At 30.2% G+C, this 22,563-nt stretch overlaps 6 protein-coding genes across 6 annotated transcripts; 4 read left to right on the top strand and 2 right to left on the bottom strand.

Annotated features, from left to right (window-relative positions):
• The first annotated feature begins 615 nt into the window (after positions 1-615).
• On the top strand, positions 616-2,192 carry LOC107193694 (transcriptional adapter 1-like). The gene is made up of 5 exons (XM_015583190.1): positions 616-686; positions 919-955; positions 1,025-1,234; positions 1,348-1,860; positions 1,941-2,192. Exons 1-5 carry the CDS (start codon positions 616-618, stop codon positions 2,067-2,069), a joined length of 960 nt encoding a protein of 319 aa, XP_015438676.1. The 3' UTR covers positions 2,070-2,192.
• Positions 2,193-2,488: 296 nt separating this feature from the next.
• LOC107193398 (AP-3 complex subunit mu-1) lies at positions 2,489-4,667 on the bottom strand. Its single transcript, XM_015582841.1, has 9 exons — positions 4,578-4,667; positions 4,029-4,213; positions 3,725-3,959; positions 3,481-3,640; positions 3,295-3,408; positions 3,045-3,224; positions 2,824-2,982; positions 2,694-2,744; positions 2,489-2,623 (listed from the first exon to the last, which is right to left on the bottom strand). Exons 1-9 carry the CDS (start codon positions 4,610-4,612, stop codon positions 2,489-2,491), a joined length of 1,254 nt encoding a protein of 417 aa, XP_015438327.1. The 5' UTR covers positions 4,613-4,667.
• Positions 4,668-4,952: 285 nt separating this feature from the next.
• LOC107193706 (conserved oligomeric Golgi complex subunit 5) lies at positions 4,953-8,702 on the top strand. The gene is made up of 14 exons (XM_015583201.1): positions 4,953-5,066; positions 5,132-5,224; positions 5,290-5,414; positions 5,488-5,707; positions 6,083-6,225; positions 6,299-6,565; positions 6,637-6,757; positions 6,819-6,936; positions 7,006-7,146; positions 7,224-7,607; positions 7,712-7,837; positions 7,913-8,021; positions 8,083-8,304; positions 8,517-8,702. Exons 1-14 carry the CDS (start codon positions 5,027-5,029, stop codon positions 8,700-8,702), a joined length of 2,295 nt encoding a protein of 764 aa, XP_015438687.1. The 5' UTR covers positions 4,953-5,026.
• Positions 8,703-8,870: 168 nt separating this feature from the next.
• LOC107193318 (ankyrin repeat, SAM and basic leucine zipper domain-containing protein 1-like) lies at positions 8,871-11,094 on the bottom strand. Its single transcript, XM_015582725.1, has 9 exons — positions 11,014-11,094; positions 10,618-10,762; positions 10,397-10,519; positions 10,199-10,319; positions 10,012-10,117; positions 9,808-9,942; positions 9,396-9,742; positions 9,100-9,322; positions 8,871-9,020 (listed from the first exon to the last, which is right to left on the bottom strand). The coding sequence occupies exons 1-9, from the start codon at positions 11,092-11,094 to the stop codon at positions 8,871-8,873; spliced, it is 1,431 nt and encodes a 476-aa protein (XP_015438211.1).
• A 921-nt stretch (positions 11,095-12,015) lies between these two features.
• On the top strand, positions 12,016-13,217 carry LOC107193307 (probable phosphatase phospho2; the record flags this gene model as incomplete). Its single annotated transcript, XM_015582714.1, has 2 exons — positions 12,016-12,124; positions 12,498-13,217. A coding segment is annotated over exon 2 (720 nt), but the record flags the coding sequence as incomplete, so codon positions are not given.
• Positions 13,218-13,988: 771 nt separating this feature from the next.
• Positions 13,989-22,260, top strand: LOC107193652 (zinc finger MYND domain-containing protein 11). Its single transcript, XM_015583144.1, has 7 exons — positions 13,989-14,107; positions 18,219-18,629; positions 18,700-19,027; positions 19,100-19,471; positions 19,787-20,217; positions 20,596-20,778; positions 22,020-22,260. Exons 2-7 carry the CDS (start codon positions 18,234-18,236, stop codon positions 22,140-22,142), a joined length of 1,833 nt encoding a protein of 610 aa, XP_015438630.1. The 5' UTR covers positions 13,989-14,107; positions 18,219-18,233; the 3' UTR covers positions 22,143-22,260.
• Positions 22,261-22,563: the final 303 nt, after the last annotated feature.

Raw genomic sequence — 22,563 nt, 5'->3', positions numbered from 1 at the left:
CCACCAATCAGAAACGATCACGAGAAATCACGAATCACTGTGAAAAATTACCGTGATTGGGAATGAACGTGATCGAATCACGAGTGATTCACAAGTAGCAGTTCACATCATCTCTACTATCCAGTCGCTTTCTCCCCTACCTCTGCGATGTGCGAGCGAGAGAGGAATGACTCCATCGATACTTCTGTCCTTCGGTCTTACTTCATTCCTACCATATAATCACGACCGTAATCGTGATTCGGCGATCACTGTGATAAATCACCGTTAGTGATTTTGCACGCTATCTCTACTAGTGTCCAGCATCACTGACTCTCGTCGGTGCCAGCATTCCTTCTCCTCATGCTCTCCAGTAGAGATGGCGTGCAAAATCACTAACGGTGATTTATCACATTTATCAATAGACTGCGCAGTCTATTATGTATGTCTATATATGTCTATGCTAAGCAGTTTAAATGCATATAGAAATGTCAAAACATTGTACACAGTTTCTGTAAAATCTTCTGGAAAGAAAGGACAGTGGTGTAGCTCAGTTAAAATTATTTTACTATAACTGAATGTAAGATTTTAAAATATTATTTATGATGTACATTTAAAATAGGCAACATATTTCATAAAATGACGACGTCAAAAGAACTGAATTTAGCCAGAAAAAGTCTTGTAGCCTCCCTTGGAGAAAATGCAAAAGTGTAAGATATATTTTTATTTCAAACGAAGAGATAAAATTTCGTTAAAAATTAAAGCATATACAAATGAAGGTTTTTATTATAATGAAGGAATTTAACTTTGTATATTTCAAATTTTTTTAATTACTTGCTTATTCTATAATGATTTACAATTTTACCATTATTTAAAATGTTATCATTTTATTTTTTATAAAACAGCTTTCATTTTACAAATGTATTCTTTTCCTTTTAATAGGTACTTTGAAAAAATGAAACTCTGGTTCCAAATGAAGGTAATATAATGTTATCTTATACTGTTGTACAACCTCTAATTGTTGTTTTGTAAAATGCTGCTGTTTCAGACAACAAAAGAAGAATTTGATTGTGAAGCAAGAAATATTATGACAGAAGACCAAGTTCATCTGCACAATGAATTTCTATTATGCTTGTTTAACAAAGTGAGAGGCTTAGCTGCAGCTACACCTAATCGCAAAATAGACAGAGATAAGGCTATAAAAGAAAAAAGGCTGCGACTGAAACGGAAATATAAAACTGATAAATCAAATTTCGAGGTTGGTCCACTATAATCTACTAATTCATTTCTCATTTAACTGTAATAATTTTATTGTTACCCTTCTTTTTTTTCTATACATATATACAATGTATACATATACTCCATATTTAGCCTGCAGATATGTATGTGGAAGTATTGAGTCAAACATCATCACCTGTTGGAGACGAGCCCATTGGAGCAAATCGATCTAGTGCACAAGAGCTCGTGTTACCGGATAGAACATTTGTATTAGCAAGATTAATGCTCGCTGCCTGGGAAAATAATATGGACGGAGCAGAAGAGAATACTGCGCATATAGTTATAGCCGCGACACAGATTTTTCTGAAAAATATACTCACAGCAATATTTACTAGGAGAAAGGGATATGCAGTACGAGATGGTTCATTCATTTATTGTATTGGAGAACCAGTACCTAGTTCATGGAAAAGAAATTCCACACGCATATTACAATCGTCAGATAACTGTGCAACAGAAATAATAGATTCATATGGTCAAGTACCTTCAATAAAACCAAATTTTGAAGAAGCTGAACAAGCTACAGCTTTTGCTTACGCATGTTCTCCACAGACTATTCCACCCCCATTAAAACCTGTCAGCACAGTTGATTTACAACATACACTGAAGGTAGGAAAAGATACTTTACTAGATATATTTAAATAGTGTCTCTTACTTTATACTTTTAATATTTTTCGTTTGTTAAATAGATGTACAAAAATCTAGTTAGCAACCACACAATATACGCGACTAATATGGAACGCTTATATACATATACCACACATCCAACATGGGAAGATTTTGAAGCCAAAAAATTGTGCCATCAATCCAAGACATAGATCTTGATGTAGCTAAATGAATTACTCCGTACCATGTATAATTTAAATATAAGGGTGTATATGCAAATGTTACATGTATTATTTATGTTTTTTACAAGATGTACTTTACTAATAAAATTAACTTATAAAAACTTGAGATAAACTTTTTTATAAAAGCGTAATTTTCGTTTTTCTCTTTACTGAGAGAGCTATATTTATTCACAATTATTTACATTAAAATGTATTATGTTACACCTTATATTATGCATTATATTATGCTTTTGTATAAAAGTTTAATATTTATGATTAGGAGAAGTCTTATTACATAAGAATGTATTAATTTGTTACTTTTTGTAATCTGCACCTTTATGACGGACATTAAATCTTCTAAAGAATATGAAAAATATTTTGTTTCATATTGAAATCATTATACTTCTTATTTACATTCTTATCTGAAATTTCCCAGCTTTGGTAATATATTTAACACCTTTAAAAGGTTTATACTTTTCTCCATACATATCCAATCGATTGACTTTTAAACCAGACACTGCTAATTGATTGATTGTAAAATGTACCTAAAACAAAATGTACAATATTCAATGTTATGCATCATAATTTATAATGCTATAAAAGATATATACATACATTAATTGCAGGATTAGACTCTATTACACTAGCAGAGTTTTGAATGGCAATCTGAAAAAATTTCAAAATTTGTACACCTGTTTTTTAAATATCTGCTTAATCGTGTAACTTTTTATTAAAATTCGTATACCGAGCCTCTTAAGTTTGGTAATTTTGAAACATCTATTCTTCCAATATCCCAGAGCAGTATTTTGCTAACAGGATCAAATGAGTATTTTCCTTGATTTGGAGTCAGAGTACAATTTAACACTATTTTTGGCATAGGAATTTCTAATGTCACATTTTCCACCTAGAATTTATACAGCATTTTAATATTTTATTGCCACATAAAATCGTAAAATAGGTACATACAGTTCTGCCAATAGTTTGCTTTGGTCCGACAGTTATATCTAGTCTACCACCTCCTGGTTCTTTAAGACTAATATTGTGTCTCACATATATTGGAATTGCTACAATACTTTGTGACCCTATATGATAAGAGAGAAGTCGAAAATTACCATCTGGTGGAATAAAAGAAAGTATTCTTTCTGACTGTAAAAAAAGTACACATTTTATTAATAATTAAAATAGTAAGTTTACTTCAGCCTTTTTTTACTCTTACCTCCCATCTTTTAAATCTAACACAAGGGTGAAAACTGACATCATCAAATAATCTGGGATTCATAAAAGAGAGTGTTAAGTCTGGCATACCACTTAATTTTATACAACAATCGATCTGTAATTAGAGTCCTATATTACACATACTATTTGTATTATTACGACAAAATCAATTTTACAAGTGACGCACGTAGCCTTGAATTTCTGCAAATACGGTTGCTCCGGTTCTGTCAATAATAGCATCAACTTCTTCTACAACGTCGAAGTATGCTTCATTATTTGTATATTTAACCCCTGTACGTCTCCAAGGAACATTAGATAGCTGTCCACTTGGTAATATTGCACTAACACTGTAATTCAGAAATATAATTAATATTAAATAGAACTATACCCAATATCGTATCTATCTATCACTAAACAATTAAAGTAATTACTTAGATTTTCCTGTAACAGTATTTGCAATAGTTCTTAAAATATTTGGTGGTTTAATAAGTTCCTTTAGGATATTAGATTCTGTAGCTAATGGGAACCCATTGTCCAACATTTCATCCAACAATTCATACACAACTACATAATTTTCTTTTATAATAGTCTCTGTACATTCGCTAAAGTAATCTTCAAATGTATCCACTACTCTGTGTAGAAATTCTATCACAAACAGTGGTGGAACTGTAATATTAAAAAATATGTAAAATAGATCCAACAATTGGAATGAAATGTGAAAAATTTAATAGATACCTTCTGTCATGCATACTGCAACAAAGAACATATTACAACGATATATACTAATCAGATAATGATGAGGTGTAGCTATCACAGGTGGTGTATCTTCAGGAGACAAAACTCTTCGCTGTTGATCGAAAAAATAATCACACAATGATCTTGCAACAGCACTTTTCCAATGCTTTTCCATGAATACATCCCTAAATACAAAATAAAATAGTTTCATTTTACAAAATCATAAATACTTTATTGTCATTAAGTATTTAAAAGTTGCAACAAGGAATTAGTATGATTTGTACAATTAAAATAACTGTTAACAAGTACATACTCCTTCAGAACTTTTATCTATTGAGTGAAAAATTACTGTTAAAATGGAACTTTTCTAAGAAAGATAGAGTATTAATATAAGAAATTACACAAAACTGAGAGGAAATAATTTAAAAAGTTAATAGTACACAAATAACTTGTTCTTGTAAATGTTAACAGTTTCATCCAGTCCTTGATTTCTAACCAAATGCCTGTCAAGTAGCATATTTCCATTTTTTCTTATAATCTGTTACTTACCCTGAGGAGTTTATAATAAACAGGCTGTGAATCATTTTTTAAAACTGATATTTGGCAGAAAAATCTGATCAAAATTATATGTTAATTTAATTTTACTTCAATGCTGCACATTTGCTTGACACATATATACTCGTGTGTACAAATTGTACAGCTCAGTACAGCTGCTGATTACGATAAGTTCTCCGCGCGTACTGTGTATATATATAACATGTGACATGCATAAAATTACGATGCTCTCAATAAAGCTCTTTTAGTGCAAATAAATGTAATTTAATTCTTGTCTTGTACTATAAAGAAATTAATAAAGCAATAAAGAAAACACGTATTGTATATTGTTACGAATTAAATGGCTCAATTGCCAACCGATACGATTTTGTGACGTGTCATTAGATACCTATTCATGTGCACTCTGACTTTTTTCTACTAAATAAATAGTAAATAACCTGATAATGGAGGAAATTACCAGCTGGGAAGGAATAGAAGATGACGGTAATTTTTTAAAAATTATTTTTTAAATTGCATAATAATGGTCCTTTCAAATACATATTTTACAGAATTCTTCAAACAATTTTTTGGTGGTGAATGCAAAAAAACTGATATCAATCAAGTGTTATCAGTAGCACAACAAATAAATAAATTGGGGCAAGGTAAATAATCAAATTAATACACTGAATGCGTAAGATTAATATACTATGAATTTTATTCATTTTAGCTATTGACATCTTAAATGCAGAACTCCAGAAGCAAGTGCTAGCAAATCATGAAGATTTATTATCACAAGCTACTTGGGTTGAAAAATTAGAAGGTGTACTTTCAATAATGCAGTCTCACGTTCAGGTTCATTGAAATTGAATTACTAAAAAAAATTATGCTTAACATATGGTTCTAAAACAATATATTCATATTTTAGAGTCTTTTATCAGCTGTGGAACGTTTACGTGGAAAGATTATTGATCCATTCCATAGAATTGAAACCCAAACTGTTGTTTTAGCACGACTACATGAAACTTCTGATTTGTTACGAAGAGTAGCCAGAATGCAACATTTATCAAAACGTTTATATTCTCAAATGACAAATAATGTACAGGGTCCTGATATCATAAAAGCTGCTAATAGTCTTCATGAGCTTGGTATGTTATCTTGTTACTTTAAAGCAGGGGTATCAAACTAGTGGCCCGCCGGTCGCATTCGGCCTAAGACTTATACTTTTGTGGCCTGCAATGACTTATATTTTGTACAACTTGAAAATATTGTCAAAATGTAAGCAATTTTAAATATCTTTGTATATAATACACAGCGGGATCTCTACTATGATTGTACGGCTAAACTGTGAAATTTAAAAATTTAAATAACTAAATAATATAAATACATATTGTGCGGCCCACATGAATTCTACTTGTGCGACAAATGGCCTGTGATTGAAATGAGTTTGACACCCCTGCTTTAATGTATATTATAGTCTACAATACATTGTGAAATATAACACGAGCAATTGTGGCTTATAGAACAGTTAATGATGGACACAGATTTAAATGGTTTAGATGTAATTGCTGATGATCAGCAAGCTGTAAAAGCTCATAGAACAACAGTGCAAAGAATAGCAACTCATACTTTGGCTCAAGGTTTATGTACAATGGACAGAATAAAGGTATATAAATGCACATTAGTTTTTAAAGTATCACAACTATTTGAGAAGCTAATTGGAAGCAAATAATGAACAGGTTAGTACTGCAGTGCAGGTGTTCCAAAATTTAGGGATTGTAAAGGGAGCTGTAGATAATGTTATGGATTCTGCTTTATTGGAAATTGAAAAAATCGCTACAGAATCCTTGGACGTGACTTTAACAACAAATCAAGACATTGGAAAGAGAGGAGCACCTGGACGAGCAGCTATTCCCTCTCCAGGATCTTCGGGAAATTTACGCACACGAATTTGGGAAAATCTTGAAAGACTATTTCAAGATACTCTTTATACACAGTGTTTACAAGTAATCGGAACTTCATTAAATTTCTAATAAAAAAATGTATTTTTAAATATCAATTATATTTTTTATTTCAGATCGAATTATTACAAAGAATATTATTAGAATATCATGCAAAAGAATTGGATGAACTATCACAAAAATTTTGGAATAAAGTAAATGATTTACTTTCGAAAGTATTAGTTGAACGTGCTCAAGGTAAGTATCAATTTTAATTATGCTGTTTGAAACATTAAACATGATCTTTTTACATTTACAGGTTCCTCATTTGTCAAACAAGCATTAGAGGGCGAATATCCAAAGTTTTTAAGAATCTTTTTAGACTTGAGTAAACGACTAAAAGAAAGATCACAAAATATTGGCATTTATAATATTAAGTAAGCTCGAAGATGTTTAATGTTAGTTACGTTATTTTTTCGTACAAAATAATTTATTGTTTTCTTTAGTCATAATGTATTGTCTCCATTTGAGAATGCATATTTATCACGTTCCGTATCACGCTTATTGGATCCAGTACACACTATGTTTTCTGGGGAAGGATTACCTACTCAAGATGAAATCGATAGTCTCATCCGTACAGTAACAAAGTAAAATAAAACATAGATATTACATATTTTTTTAGGTTTATATATTAAAGATATGTTACGTATTAATTTGTTTTTAGTGAACTGAGTGTATCATTAGTGGATGATGGCCTTTCAACAGTAGTTGCCCGTAATGTAGGCAAAGCTATAAGACTTTTCTGTTTAAAATGCGAACAGGGATTACTTATGGGAGGCGAAGCTAGTCAAGTAATTGATTCGCCTACCACTGTACAGCAGACTAATGTGTCGCTTGCAAATCTACTTTATTATCTTTCCAGTCAAATAAGTCGCGTAGTAGTAAATTTGTCTGCTGGCTTGCCATCTGATGGAAGCACAGTAATTTCTGTAGCTCTGAAGGAAACAGATACATTAACAAAAAACATATTATCACCATTGTTAGCTTCCATTAGCGATGCTATTGAAAGTATTATTTTAACTATGCATGACGATCCAGAGTTTCGGGAGTAAGTGGACATAACTTACATATTTTCATTTACATATTTTCATGTTGAATTTAAACATGCACATAGTATGTAAATATTAATATAATATTTTTCCTTTTTTACAGCCCAAGCAGTCCCTTGGGAAAAGAAATTAACTGCTCTCTGTACATGCGCGAATTGCAAGGGTTTATTTTACGTTCTGTGAATACGTTCCTTGTACCATACAAAAATCAAACTGTTGTTGTTGAATGGTAAATAAATTACAGTTATATTGTTTCATATTATACTTATAACAAAACATTGATACTAATTGCTTGCTATTTAAGCTGTAAGACAGTTGCTTCACGATGCATCGAACTATTTGTAAGACACGCTTGCTTACTACGACCTTTAACAGATTTCGGGAAAGCGAAACTCATTGTTGACTTTAGTCAGGTATGTTATTGTAATATGCTATATGGAAGAAAACTTCAATATTAAATATATTTCTGTTTAGATGGAAGTAGCTGTTGCACCATTGTGCAGAGGGGGACAATTGGGTTCATCGGAACAACAGCAATATAGAACACTGCGAGCATTAAAAGCGTTACTTCCACTCAGTCCTGAAGAAACTGTTCAAAAAGTATTAGATGGAGCAGGAGAAAGTGGTGTACCTCGTTCCCTTGTTCTTCTGCATTTATTTTCCACAGCACCCCCTGAATTAGTATCTCCGCATCAGGTAAGATGATATAAACATCAGTTATGAAATACTTTTAACTAAATTATTTTATAAGTTTTATGACAAGTTTTTTTATAATATGAAGCCTCGTGCGGAATAAATTCATTTTTTTCTGGCTTAAAAAACCACCTTTTTTTCCATAATACGACTGTTTGTAAAACATTTTGAATTGTATTGTATATGATTAGATGAATATTGTTTTATTGTTCTAGAGTGCTAGTTGGTCTGTGGGACGATTATCCCAGTGGATGGATAAACATCCGAATGAAAGAGACAGATTATCATTTTGTAGTGGACCATTAGAACGTTATCAATTAACTGTCAGACAACATAATCTTCCATCGTTTCATCCCTTGTTTCCATTAATGAAAAAGTTGGCTAATTTGGATGATCACTAATCGTTGTAAACTTTGTAAACGTAATATGTATTTTATCAAATTTTTTTCCACATTTATAAGGAATAATACTATTAAATTCTGTATAGTAATTTATTAATATAATCTGCAAGAATAAATTTTGAAAAGAGCGACGTTAGAAAAGTGATAAGAAATGAAATTACGATTTTCTTAATTATTAATTAATCTCGGCATGTATACTGTCCTAAATAAGTACATTCCAGTGATTGTCATAATACTTAAGAGTAGTAGCCATTTTGAATCACATTTCTTTGGACCTATATATGTAGCTGGTATACCAATATCATTTTCCTTCTTTACCTACATTAGAAGAAGTTTTTTCGAATTGTTCAAATTTAATATATAACATTTATTTCTTATGCACTGCATTATGACTTACCTTTTTAGAAAGTTCATATACTTGTAGAAGTTCCTTTTTAAGAATACCGAGAGTAGTTTGTGTTTTTTTCAGTTCTTCCTTATAATTAGATATTTGTTCTGAAGATAAGTGTATATTCTCGTTATTCGCTTTCAATAAATTATTTTTAATGTATTGAAAACTAGAACCTATAATTGCAATCTGTTTGGATACAGTACCTAAAGAAACTACGCCGTTATATATTCTAGAAAATAAGTACAACATTAAACTTTCATGAAACAATTTTACAGAATCACAAGATTATAAAATAAACATACGTATATGATAAGGTTTTATCGATAGCACCAATACTTTGTCTACTCCATCTTTTTCTATGAAATTTATGGAGATGTTCCATAAACTGTATCCTATGTGCCTTAATTTCAACACCTAAATTATATAGGTCATTTTCAGTTAATTTTAGAAAATTCTTAAGGCTCATCCCTTTGAAGTTATGAGTATATTTCTCTAAACCCATCCCATGTAAAATTGTGAAAACATCAAAATCTATAGTCTGATCATTTATACTATTTAACGATGAAAACATATCCATCCAATCACATATTTTAGATGTTTTACTAATAGTTACTATTTCTTCTTCATTAAAGTTTAATAAAGGCAGTATCTATAATAGTCACATAAACATTATTTTATATTTTATATTAATACATAACTTTTAATACTACTTACTTTGTCAAATCCTTTCATTAAAGCTATATCCTTAGCAGTTAAATTACTGTTATCAGTTAATGTGGTATCAGCTCCTTTTTCTATTAATATTTTTACTATATCTAGTTTGTTTGCTATAGTTGCGTATATTAATGCCTATAATGAATGAAATGTGTCATTTCTGATGAGTTACTATTACATTGGTATTATTAATAAAAGACTTACAGTTTGGTTTCTACTATCATAAGCATTAATGTTTTTCACATATTTTAATAATTCCATTACAAATTCTGGTTCTTGTGATGTACAGGCGTACATCAAAGGTGTTTGTCTATAGAATATCCATGTAATAATTTTTAGATTATAAAACATACAGATGTAACAAATATAAGTATACATTACACATAGTTACCTTTGTTTACTAGTGGCATTTACGTTAGCTTTCTCTTTTATAAGTAATGTTAAACACTGCATTCGATCTTCTATTGTGCCTCTAGTAGTGCTGCATAAAGCCATTAATGGAGTATATCCATCTAAAAAAATTATTCATTTTCAATATCCAAATAGCATGAATGTCTATCAAGCATAAAATATAAAAAGGATATAATACCTTTATGCTTATTGACATCAGCTCCATTTTTTATAAGATACTCAATGACTTCTGCTTGAGAACACGATGCAGTATATAATAGTGGAGTCCATCCATTGCATAAAAAGTCATTTACATCATGTGCTATGTGTGATTATACAAAATTATTGTATTAAGTACACAATATTCTTATTTATAATTAAAAATTACTAGTATTGTAATTGATAATGAAAAATAATTACATTGAAGGTATTCCTTAATACTTTCTAAACAGCCAGATATGCATGCATTACTCATATGAAATTCAAAAATACGTTCCTCATCTATATCTACATATTTGTACTGATCAAATGCATCTATACTCTCCGACACTGATTGTGAGTATTTCTGCAAATAACAACTAAATAAATATTTATACATACATACAGTACATATATATTTATATACTTTTGTTCTTATATTCTGGGTAGAAACTCTATTATGTGTAAGAATTATTATTAACAAATAAACAATCATGTTAAACTTATTTAATCATAATAAACATTTTTGATGAAATTTATTAATATCATTAATATTATACATAATTGGTTATAAAAATGTCGATAGATTATTGTAGGTTAGTAAAAATATATTAACACCTCTATTGGAAAAGAAAAGTTCTCATCATCTTTCAATTTTTGATCAGATATTTTCGTAACCCCTGTATACGTATTATACATTTTATTAATGAATGAATATGTAAAAAATATACTTTCTTTGACACACGAAATTTGAAAAGGCTTTAATGTTTCTGCGCATGCGTTTTAGCATATGTACATTACATATAAAAAAAATAAACGCTGTTTGTAAATTTCAGCCATTATCATTTGTCAATGATTCATACTATATATATGATAACTACAATTAATAATTCAAGGAGTACATAATAGTAGAAGAATACATTCAATCAAATACTCCACATTCAATTTAAAAACGTATTTGTGTTTACTTTTTTGTAAAAAAATTAACTTCGAGCTCATTAATAAAATATCATTTGATACATTGATTTAATTCAGGTAAAATTATATGCCCCTGATAACCAGTTGTATACAAAGTTCGAGCAAATTGCTAACAATAAATAACAAAAGTTGTCTAAAAAAACCATAACTATCTTTTTCAGCATTTGACTTGGGTTTTGCAGGCAACGCCAGCTGACAAAATGGTAAAGCAAATTGGCAGAAAGTCTTGCAACATGACCTATGTCAAATTGAGGGCAAAACCAGAACAAGGTTTGCGCAAGCCAATTTGCTGCATATGTTGCTGTTAATTTGCTGCCTATAATGCTGCCAATACGCGCACAAGTTGTTTATAGCAAATCTTGCATTAAACTTATAGCCATAACTTTATAACAGGCATTGGACAAAATTTGGCTTTGCGGGTTTGGCTGGCTGAGTATATTTATTTATTCGCATAATGTTCTTTACTGTATGTACACTATCAGCTAACCATTTTTTCTGGTATTATTTAAAATAATGGAAATAAGTATATTTGGTGATCATATCGTATGAGCTATGAGAGATTCTGTATATGGAAGAAGCATGTACACGGCGTATACATATATATATGCACACTATTTATTGATATCTGCAGTGCTTAACCTATAAGAAACAGTCGCCTGACACCTGTCTACGAGCTCGGTTGTAATTTTATCTTCCACATTTGATAGAGTGTACATTAAAGTTTAATGCATATTTAGATTCTTAATTAACAGTAAGTAACATCAGTAATTTTATATATGCATTCATGTAATTCTCATAATTAAAATTATATATATTTATTTATATAAATTTGTATCTTAAATATTAATCCTGTATATTATATAATCCTGTATACTCTCAATGATAAAATTGCCCATTTCACCTTTCGCAAGTATTAAAAATAGTTAAACAAAATATATACTGACAGAAATGGTAGCGAATATACAAATTGACAGGGCTGTACACACTATCGGTGCCCTCGAGTCATCCATAAAAAAGGAGACAAAGTATCCATGAATTATATCAAATATTTCTTGCGGGTATATTCTATTTGAATAATTCAAATTGAAACAGCTTTTGTTAATAACGTATTTGCGTTTTAATAGATGCATCGGTCCGTGCTGGTCGCATTCGACTTCGATCATACGATCAGCAATGACAATACCGATGTCGTCGCTCGAAAGCTGTTACCCCAGGAAAAATTAACGGACAGTGTGAAAGAATTATGTCGTACTAGCGGTTGGATCCCGTACATGGCGAAGATATTCGAATTGTTGCACAGCTGTTCCATCGATAGTAAACAAATTGAAAAAGCAATAATTAATATACCACCGGTACCCGGCGTGGAAAAACTTCTGAGAGAATTACACGTCCGAGGTTGTGAGATCATTATTATTAGCGATTCAAATACATTATTCATCGGACAGTGGTTAAAAAACAGAAAGCTAGATCACCTGGTTGCACAGGTGTTCACAAATCCCGCGAAATTTGATGAAAACGGCGTGTTAAGAATAGATATGTACCACGTGCAAGACTCGTGTAAACTGAGCACCGTTAATTTATGCAAGGGACAAATCTTAGAGAGTTATATTAAAAAACGAAGAAACGAAGGTGTACATTTCGATCGAGTGGTATATGTCGGAGACGGGAAAAACGATTTGTGTCCAATTTTACGACTTTCTGAACGTGACTTGGCATTTCCGCGGCAAGATTATATACTTGTCAAAATATTGAATAGTACGGAAAAAATGGATATTCCGAAAGTAAAGTCCCGCGTATTTCCTTGGAGCGACGGTATGCAAATCTTGAAGAAATTAGAGGAAGAAATTAATTTATTTCATAACTCCCTGTAATTTTAAATAATCGTGTAAGAGTATACAAAATCTGTAATATTTTATTCAATATATATCATATTTACTACTGAAATCACTTAATTAATATTGTATAAAGTTAAATAATTTTAATTATTTTCAGCGAATCTAACAATATTCTTATATTTTAGGATATATTTGATTGTAAATAATAGTCATTTACCCAGATATGTTCAGTTACTTATAAGTTATATATTTATTAAGAGAGTACAATATTAATGATATCCATAAACAATTAACATATAATGTTTGTCCAGAAACATGCTCAAAACTGTAATGCTCTAGAATTTTTTGAATTATCGATTTAAAATCTTCAGAATATATTAAAAAACTTGAAATTATACGAATGTGTAAAAATCAAAAAACCGATTTTTTATCTTTCTATATATGTATATATAACTAACTCTTTAAATGTTATATAAATATGCGAAAAAATATACAGTTAGAAATATTAGTTTCAAAGATTAAATTTATAAGTAACAATAAAGTAAATTAAAGAATTTTTATTTCGTCAATATTCTACTACCTATTACGTAATATCAAAATTACATTCTAGAAGATTTTATAGAATATGATTTTGAATTATAAGATGCGCGCGCACTATTGGGGTTAGGTTAAACTTATGACGTGCGCGATACATACGATATAGTTGCGCGTCTCTGTCGTTAATTATTGTCTTATTATTACTTTCGGGCGTCGGCGAAAAATTTTCTTTTGTCGTGAACACATCTCGTTATAAAACAAGAAAATATGAATTGACACTTGGTCGTGATCTCGTACAGATTACCATTGTTCACAATCCAAAAGTAACAGTACATGAACTACAATTCTCCGTATCAGCTTTGGTAAGTAAATTTTTATTTTTATTAAATTTTCGATTATATTTGCGATTACAAAATAATAACGAGTCATAATATTGTTAAGATATAACCACTTATTTCTAATTGTTACAATGTTGTTATAGTAGATATAATTTTTGAAGTTAATTTTCAATTGCATAATAACAATGGATTGAGTTCTGGTAATTTTATGATATGGAGATAATGACAATAGACGTCTGTAACGCCATTTACGAAATAAAACTATGAATTTGTGTCAGAATAGAAATCAATTTTTGAGTAAATTACATTTTCAGTTAAAGGGATACATTTCCTTAAACATATCGAAATTACATACTGTTTTAAGAAATAATAGAAACGAACTGTCAAATTTAGAATCATAGCATTTCTTGTAATTAGAACAATGCCCTTTTATGAGTATTTTTCATTAAATAAACATATATTCAATAACACGTAATGAGTTATATGATATGACGACCAAGATTTTACTCTGGTGAACACTTGTATGGTGTACAAAGTTTATGAAAAATGGTTAATTTAAGTAAAAAAATCTAACAGCTTCTTCATTTACAATGATATCACTATGATACAACAGATGTTTTTGTTTAAAATATTGAAAAAATGTTCATTTTAAATATGTGTGAATCTAAAAATCTAATTCTTTCTAATAACCATTGTATTTATGTTTCATTTTTAAAAAAATGTGAAATATTTTTAAAAAATTCCACTTTAAATAGATTATAAACACTATTATTTTACCAATTTATTCCTGACTTTAAGCAAATTACTCGTATATTTTCTTAGTATTATGCATATCAATTTGAAGAATATATTTTCAAGAAAAATCGACTTTCAAGCTTCATTTATACTTTGTACATCAATGAATCAAATATCTTTGTACATCAATAAAATATAAAAAATTTTATTGAATTAGAAAAAAGAAATTCAAAGATTTACAAAGTTTAAGATCATATATTCATTTATTGGAACAAGTGATACATAAACTTCCATGTATGATTTAATTCACAGGATGAACACTGTTTGTTTTTGTAAAATATGTGCCAATATCTTGTAATTTTATCATTTTTAGATTGAACATATTTCGTAAAATTCCAAATGCAACTGCAACTAAATATGTGCCACTTAATAACCATTTGGGTACATGTAACTGTACGAATATTTTAAATAATACTTCAAAAAATATTGGTGTCCATAATATTGTTCCACATAATGAAGACATTTTGATGATACCAAACAGTTTTAAAGTGTTTTCCATTTGTACAATCATATTTAATTCCATTCTTTTCTTGTCATGTTCAATTTCAAGTTGTTCTTTCTTGTTTCCATTGAGATTTTCATTAAATATTTCTATTTGTTCTAATGTACTAACACTTTTTTTTACTTCTGCATTTTCTTGTGAGCATGTAGGATCTTGTGTTAGTATAGAAATTTCTTTGGAATCGATGGGACTATTAAAATTCGTATTATCAATATCATTTGCAGAGCCGACATTGAAATTATTTGGTAACATTTCATGTTTTGCTTTCAGTTTGTCCAAAATAAGTTGACAATTTAGTTTACCATGCTGATGTAAGATTGAACAGAATAAAATTGGTAAAAAGTATACTACAAATAAAAACACAATTAAATGTAGTTTTAAAAACTTAATTGGTATTAAACATGTATCCATCATATACATGGATGTTGTATTTGATACATTATTATTTTGATCTGTAATCATTTGAATAACTGAATGTACATTTGGCCTGTTCATTATAAAGTTATGTTTTAGGTTTTCTTCTAATTTCCTCTGCTGTTTTCTGTCATGTTGCTGATCATGTTTAAAACTATTCTTCACAGTATGATGTATTGTATTATGACTACGTTTAAGTATTTCAGCATATATTTGATCATTGGAAACATTTGACACATTACGCTTTGTTGTTGTGTCTGTCAGTTTTTCAGAAATCCCAAATTTTTCTGTTTGAAATATATCGGATTGCAATATCTCAGCGGTACTTATAAAAATTTCATTATTTGCATTATCATCTTTAGCTGTTATATTTTTCGAAAAATTTGTCATTAAATGATTAAATAATAGTGCTTCTTTATTATATTCATTTGAATTATTTTCTGATTGTATATCGTGTAATGAAATTTTATTGTCAGGACTTGTTAAGTTATAAGCATTTTCATATTCTGTTATTTCTACTGAACTTCCTTTGCTACTTGCATTGTCAGTGTTATATTTCAAAATCTGTGTGTGCATATCCAAATACTTCATCATGTTCAACTGATCGGAGGTATTATAAGGCCTTGCATGGTTAATATTATACGAGGTATTATGTGTCTGTAATGCAGAATGTACAATATTTTGAACTTTAAATATTATTTCATTTACTTGTGTATTATTCTCATTAGGTATATGCAGTGGTTCTGTATTATTAATGTAATCTTGGTGTAAAGGTATTGCATATAAACTAGAATAATTTTGTATAGTATTTATAACTTTTATATTGTTCTGACAATCGTCAAAGAGAAGATTGTTTCCAGTAAAACATTCCATATTTTTTAGATCCTTAATGTAATTTCTATTATCATATTCACTTAAAAACAGAAGTCCCGTGACAAGAATTGGTATAATCCACTGGCTAATTACAAATACTGTGACAGTCATTTTATTATCTTTCTTTATTTCATTGTATTTAAATACTCTTAAAAACCTTCTTTTAAAACGTTCAATTAATTTGCACTTTAAATCAAATTGTATATTCTCACGTTCAATTGTTTCACAGCTTTCTGTGCTTTGCACTTTAGATTTGCTTGTTCTGCTATCTGTTTCATTCATTTTTTCTACAACATATCCTTGAAGTTGAAAGGATTTGAGACATTGGTATTTAAGACTAAATACATTCAAATTGCATTGTGTTGAGAATACTAATAGAGATACAAAAGAATTTGTAAATGGAACAAGAAACATTCCATACTGTATTATTGTGTGCATAATATTACATTCAGAAGACATGCTAAAGTTGTTTCGGTTCACACTATCATTAAACATTTTGTGAAATTTTATAAATCTATCTTTTTGATCTTCTTCGTCCCATTTAATATTACTTAGAAAAATAATATTATCCCAGTTTGTTTTGTCCACTGCCATGTAATTTATAAGTATGATACTTGCTGTGAGTATAGAAAATAACACATCAGACATTGACAAAATGTATAATGATGTATTCATCCACTGTGTAAATTGTTTTCTTAACAATGTCACAATTGTAATAAAACTGGATAATAGTAATGTATACGCTGCCACACTGAGTACTAGTGAGTACATAATGTAACACTGAAATATTCAACTTATTCAAACTTTTCGTTTTTACTTTATATATTATAATCATAAAACTGGGGGATTACTTGTACAAAGAGTTCAGTACTAGCTTCTATGCTTTATGGAGTTTAAAAAGATACTGGTTGGAAGAAACTAATGCACATTATACCCTGATAGATTTCGTTATGCATGGGGGTATCTAAATAACTGTTGCACATATTAGAGATATGAAAGTATTGGAGTATGAGGGTACACTGATTATTTATCTATGCCATTACAAATGCTGGTATCGGTTGTACATGTAGAATTTAAGATACGTTTAAAGTTTTAGCAGTTAAAATAAAATAAGTTTAGACCTTAAAGTTTCCTTTCTTCAATTTAAAATTTTTAACTTCTAAGTTAATCACACACATGAGGTAGAATTTACTTAATGTGCTGAATTTCTTTTTTACAAACTTAGAAATTGTTCTTAGACACTTTATGATTTTGTTTACTTTTTTAATGAAATAATAACATGTAAAGCTCACTTTTTTAGTTTAAAAGGAAAATATAAGTATAAAGATATTAAAAGTCCGTCTACACTTACAGACATTGTCTGCAGATATCTGTCCTTGTATTTTCGGGCAATTTTTACCCCACCACGTATTTTTCCGGGTTAAGAAGATTTTAGTGACTTTGATAATTCAAAGAAAAGGTGGTTTTTAGGATAAGAAAATGAATAATCTGTATAAGAATTACACAAAAATCTTAAACATAAATTTAGTATTAATTCCTTTTTTTTTTTAGTGCCTATTTACCACAATGTCTGTACGTCGGAGAACTGATCCATTTATGACACAACGAATATGGGATGCCATAAAGATAACTGTTCATCAAAGAAGTTTACCTAGTAACGATCGTATGGTACGACACCTTGCTCGAGTGTATGGAATTACAGAACAAGAAGCACAGGAAGAATTAAATAAAGCAGTCGATGATGGACTTGTTTATTTAAAGAAAGTACCAACAAAAAGTGGTGTAGACCAAGAAAGTTATAGACTACCAGCAGATATTGTACCTACCGACAATCACGATTGGTATTGCTGCAAGTGTCAAAAAGGAGGAACAGTGGAATGCTGTCAACAGTGTTACAGGGTTTATCATTCTGAATGCCATGTGCCTAGTAATGTTAAATTAAAAATGTGTCATTTTTGCGAAGTAAGTATATAGTATTTTGAATTAACCGTCCAAAATTTATATGCCAATAAAGTAGAAATAACTATTGCAGAGTATAAATAATGACACATATCCAGATACAATTGATCTCAACCATATTTTGAGTTTTACATGTGGACATTTGAAAGCAAAACTTCCACCGGAAATTACAAATCGTACAATTGTTTTCAACAATGATCCAATCACGCCGGTTAATAGATATTCAGGCCCAACTTGGATCAGTGAAGGTGAAGATGCATGGCGACCAGGTGTTCTCATAAAACACCATATGGACTTGGCGATAATGGACTCAAAAATAAAGAAAAAAGAATACAATAATCTCACAGAATTCCAAGCTGATGCACATAATATTTTGCACAATATTATTGTGTATCACGGAGGTATGTAATCATAAGACAATATTTTTTGTGTAAAGCAAGTAGTAAAGTAACAGGTTTAATCTGTACATTTAGCGCACAGCATTATCGGAGAAATGGGTAACACAATGTACCAAGATTGCTGCTATGATCTTCAAGAAATACGTCGTTGTGCCGACTGTTACAGAATATCAAACGAAAAATCAGAAAAAATGTGGTTTTGCTTACCCTGTAATCCGCCGCACCAACTGGTTTACGCAAAGCAAAAGGGATACCCATACTGGCCGGCTAAAGTAATGCAAGTGAATGACAACGTTTATGATGTCCGGTTTTTCGGTGGTCATCACATGCGTGCCAACATCGAGAAAGTGTTCATTCGTCCGATTACCGCAAGTCTACAAAGCTTACAGGTAAAGGTAAATTATCAAAATTGCCCGGCGTTCCACGCGAAATTGTCACGCGAACATTGTGAAATTCTCGGTTTAGGTTACACACCATTTACAGTGTATCGGTATCACTGACAGAATAGAAGAGAACTATCGAGAGAAAGCAAATTTAGAAATTGTTGTTGCACTTACGTATATTATTATCTTAACAACGAATTCTTGCATAGCCTTCGGAAAAGGGAAAGTGGAAAGAGATGAAGGTATGCACATACAGCAGCCTAAAGTGTACAACTAATGTCTCACCACTGTTTCATTATGCAATCACCAGAGGAATCAGCTTTTCTTAAAACGTGCACAATTTACCTTCCGTAGATCAAAAGGTCCACTGCATAATTAGGCAAGAGCGTCGAGGATTTGGACATCGACGACGATAACGAAGGCCCAAAGCCAACGAAGATCCGCAACATATCATCAGGTTCGAAAGTTACGGCGAACAATTCTAATCCTGCGAAACAACTTTTTAAGGATTTAAGAGTGAAAGTTGAACGTCTCAGCTCGGACGGTCATAGCGAATTGCCGCCAAGTCAAGAGGTAAAAGCAAATGAAGACAAATCTTCAGTAAGTAAAGCTGAAAGCGAAGAAAGACAAGTGCCCTGTTTACCAGTGGCAGAAGATGAGCCTGCTAGAGGAATATCCAGTACCTGTCCTCAGGGTTTGAAGAAAGAAGGTTCACAAGAAGATATGGTTACATCTAGTTGCCAGGAACCAAGATCCAAATGTGTTCTTGTACAAACAGAACAGATACAAACAGAAACAGTACCTGCAAAGGTAAAGATATAACTATCACTATAATGAAGATCAATATTATAGATGTCACATTGTCATATAGTCCCCTTTAAATATTAAAAAGTTGTAAAAATTAACGTCAGTGTCGTTGATTGACTTATTTTTATATAAAAATCTACGTCAAAATTGTGAACTAATATTTTTTATTCGTTCACACAGTGTTAGACAAATTCTAAGCATTACCATCTGTGGAATAAATAGGGAGATTCGTCTTACTTTTGTATTGTAAAACTTAAATTTAATACTTCCAATAAAATAAATTACCAATAATATACATTCAAACTAATGTAATGCTATGTTTGACTATAAATTATTGTGCATTATGTATTTTGTTATTATAATCTTTTATATTTATTATAGATAAAAAGAGAACGCAGAACTTCCGAACAACCCACCACGACAGCACTCGAAAAATTACGTCGCGAATTAGAACTTGAAAAGTGTAAAGAGTTAGAAAAACTACAAGCTGAACATGCTAAAGAATTGCGGCAATTAACAGACAGGCATCAACAGATTATATCGGAGATAAAGAAAAAACAATGGGTAATAATTCTTGAATACTTTTCTTTTGTATATACAGGGTATTCCACACAACTTGTTCACCCTGATTAACTTCTAAAGTATGCATTGTATGAACAAACTTTGTATAGAATCGTTGTATGATTTGAACGGATACATTATATAATTCATATACTTTTTTTTGTATGTGGAGGCGTTTCGGAGATTTGAAGGTCAACTGTGTTTTTTCAAATGGAATGATACATATTTTTTTTATGCCAAAATATCGAAGAGTATTAAATTTTGAGTAACAAAGTACTAACCTTTATTAGCCATAAACCTAATAATTAACAAATAATTTCACTTTGTTTCTTGAAAATGGTCTGTACGTAATATTAAGTTGATTGATGATAACTTCAATACTGAATCACCGACAGAATAGACGATTACGATTTCATACGCAGAATCGATCATGTTAATAAACATTGTCACGTAAACTCCGTGGTCTTACGGAAATCTTTGCTGGTATTAAATCGCCAACTTGATATTACGCACAAACCATTTTCAAAAAACAAAGTGAAATTATTCGTTAATTATTAGGTTTACAACTAATAAAGGTCAGTACTTTTTTACTCAAAATTTAACGCTCTTCGATATTTTTGCATAAAAAAAATATGTAGCATTCCATTTGAAGAAACAAAGTTGACCTTCAAATCTCTGAAACGCCTTCACATACAAAACAAATATATGCATTACATAATGTATCCCTCCAAACCATACAACTTTTCTATAAAAAGTTTTTTCATATAATGCATACTTTAAAAGTTATTCAGGGTGAACAAGTTGCGTGGACTACCCTGTATATATGAATCATTTGAAAAGTTCTCTGAGTGAAGTGGAGTGAAAAGACAACTTACATTGTTTGTAAAATATTTCTATTTTTCAATATAATAACTTTTGGCATTAATGGTCCAACGATATTCCAATTTTTTAGATCAATGTTCTAAATACTCTTGAGAAACGTGCATTCGAATTCGCTTTTAGTCAATTGTTAAGGAGACATGACAAACGACTTAATTTTTATTCAAGTAGCTGTATACAAAATACTATGTAGTATACTGACCTAATACGTTAAAGTTATTCATATAACAAATGAAAATTTTCAATGAACTAAAAATTTCAGAACTACTAATGCCATCTATACATCATTCCGAGAACTTTTCAAATAACTCACGTATATTTTTCAAATTGTTATACGTATATTGTAATAAATGTTATGATTTCAGTGTTACAATTGTGAAGCTGAAGCAATATACCATTGCTGTTGGAATACTGCGTATTGCAGTACTGATTGCCAACAAGTTCATTGGCAGCGCGAACATAAAAGAGTTTGTCGACGTAAGCGTTAATTAACCATGGATGCAATAAATATTCTAATTGAGTAAAGAACCTGTGAAAAGAGTTACAACTATTGTGTTTGTAAAAAGAAGATACTTTGTAGAAGCACATTAATATATTCTTGACACCAATTTGACAAGCTTTTGTAAACGTCCTCCTTAAATGGAAACATTTGTAATATGTATACAAACAAATGTTTAAATATTGTTTTTTTTTTGTAAGTCTTTCATTTTATTAAGGAACACGTTTAACTTTCAATAATTAAACAAAAGAGAAGATCCAATGCAATGTTTGTTGATATAAATCTGTTATACACAAGTAGCATACAAAATCTTTCAATTGTTCATTTTAATAGAAAATAAATTTGTTTTAATCAAAGTAACAACTAATATTGGTTTTATAATATATCATTAAAATATTGTACTTGCATGA

The sequence above is a fragment of the Dufourea novaeangliae genome, unplaced genomic scaffold (genome assembly GCF_001272555.1).
Source record: "Dufourea novaeangliae isolate 0120121106 unplaced genomic scaffold, ASM127255v1 scaffold1, whole genome shotgun sequence".
NCBI classification, from domain to species: Eukaryota; Metazoa; Arthropoda; class Insecta; order Hymenoptera; family Halictidae; genus Dufourea; species Dufourea novaeangliae.
This window is presented reverse-complemented; position numbering and strand designations above follow the sequence as displayed.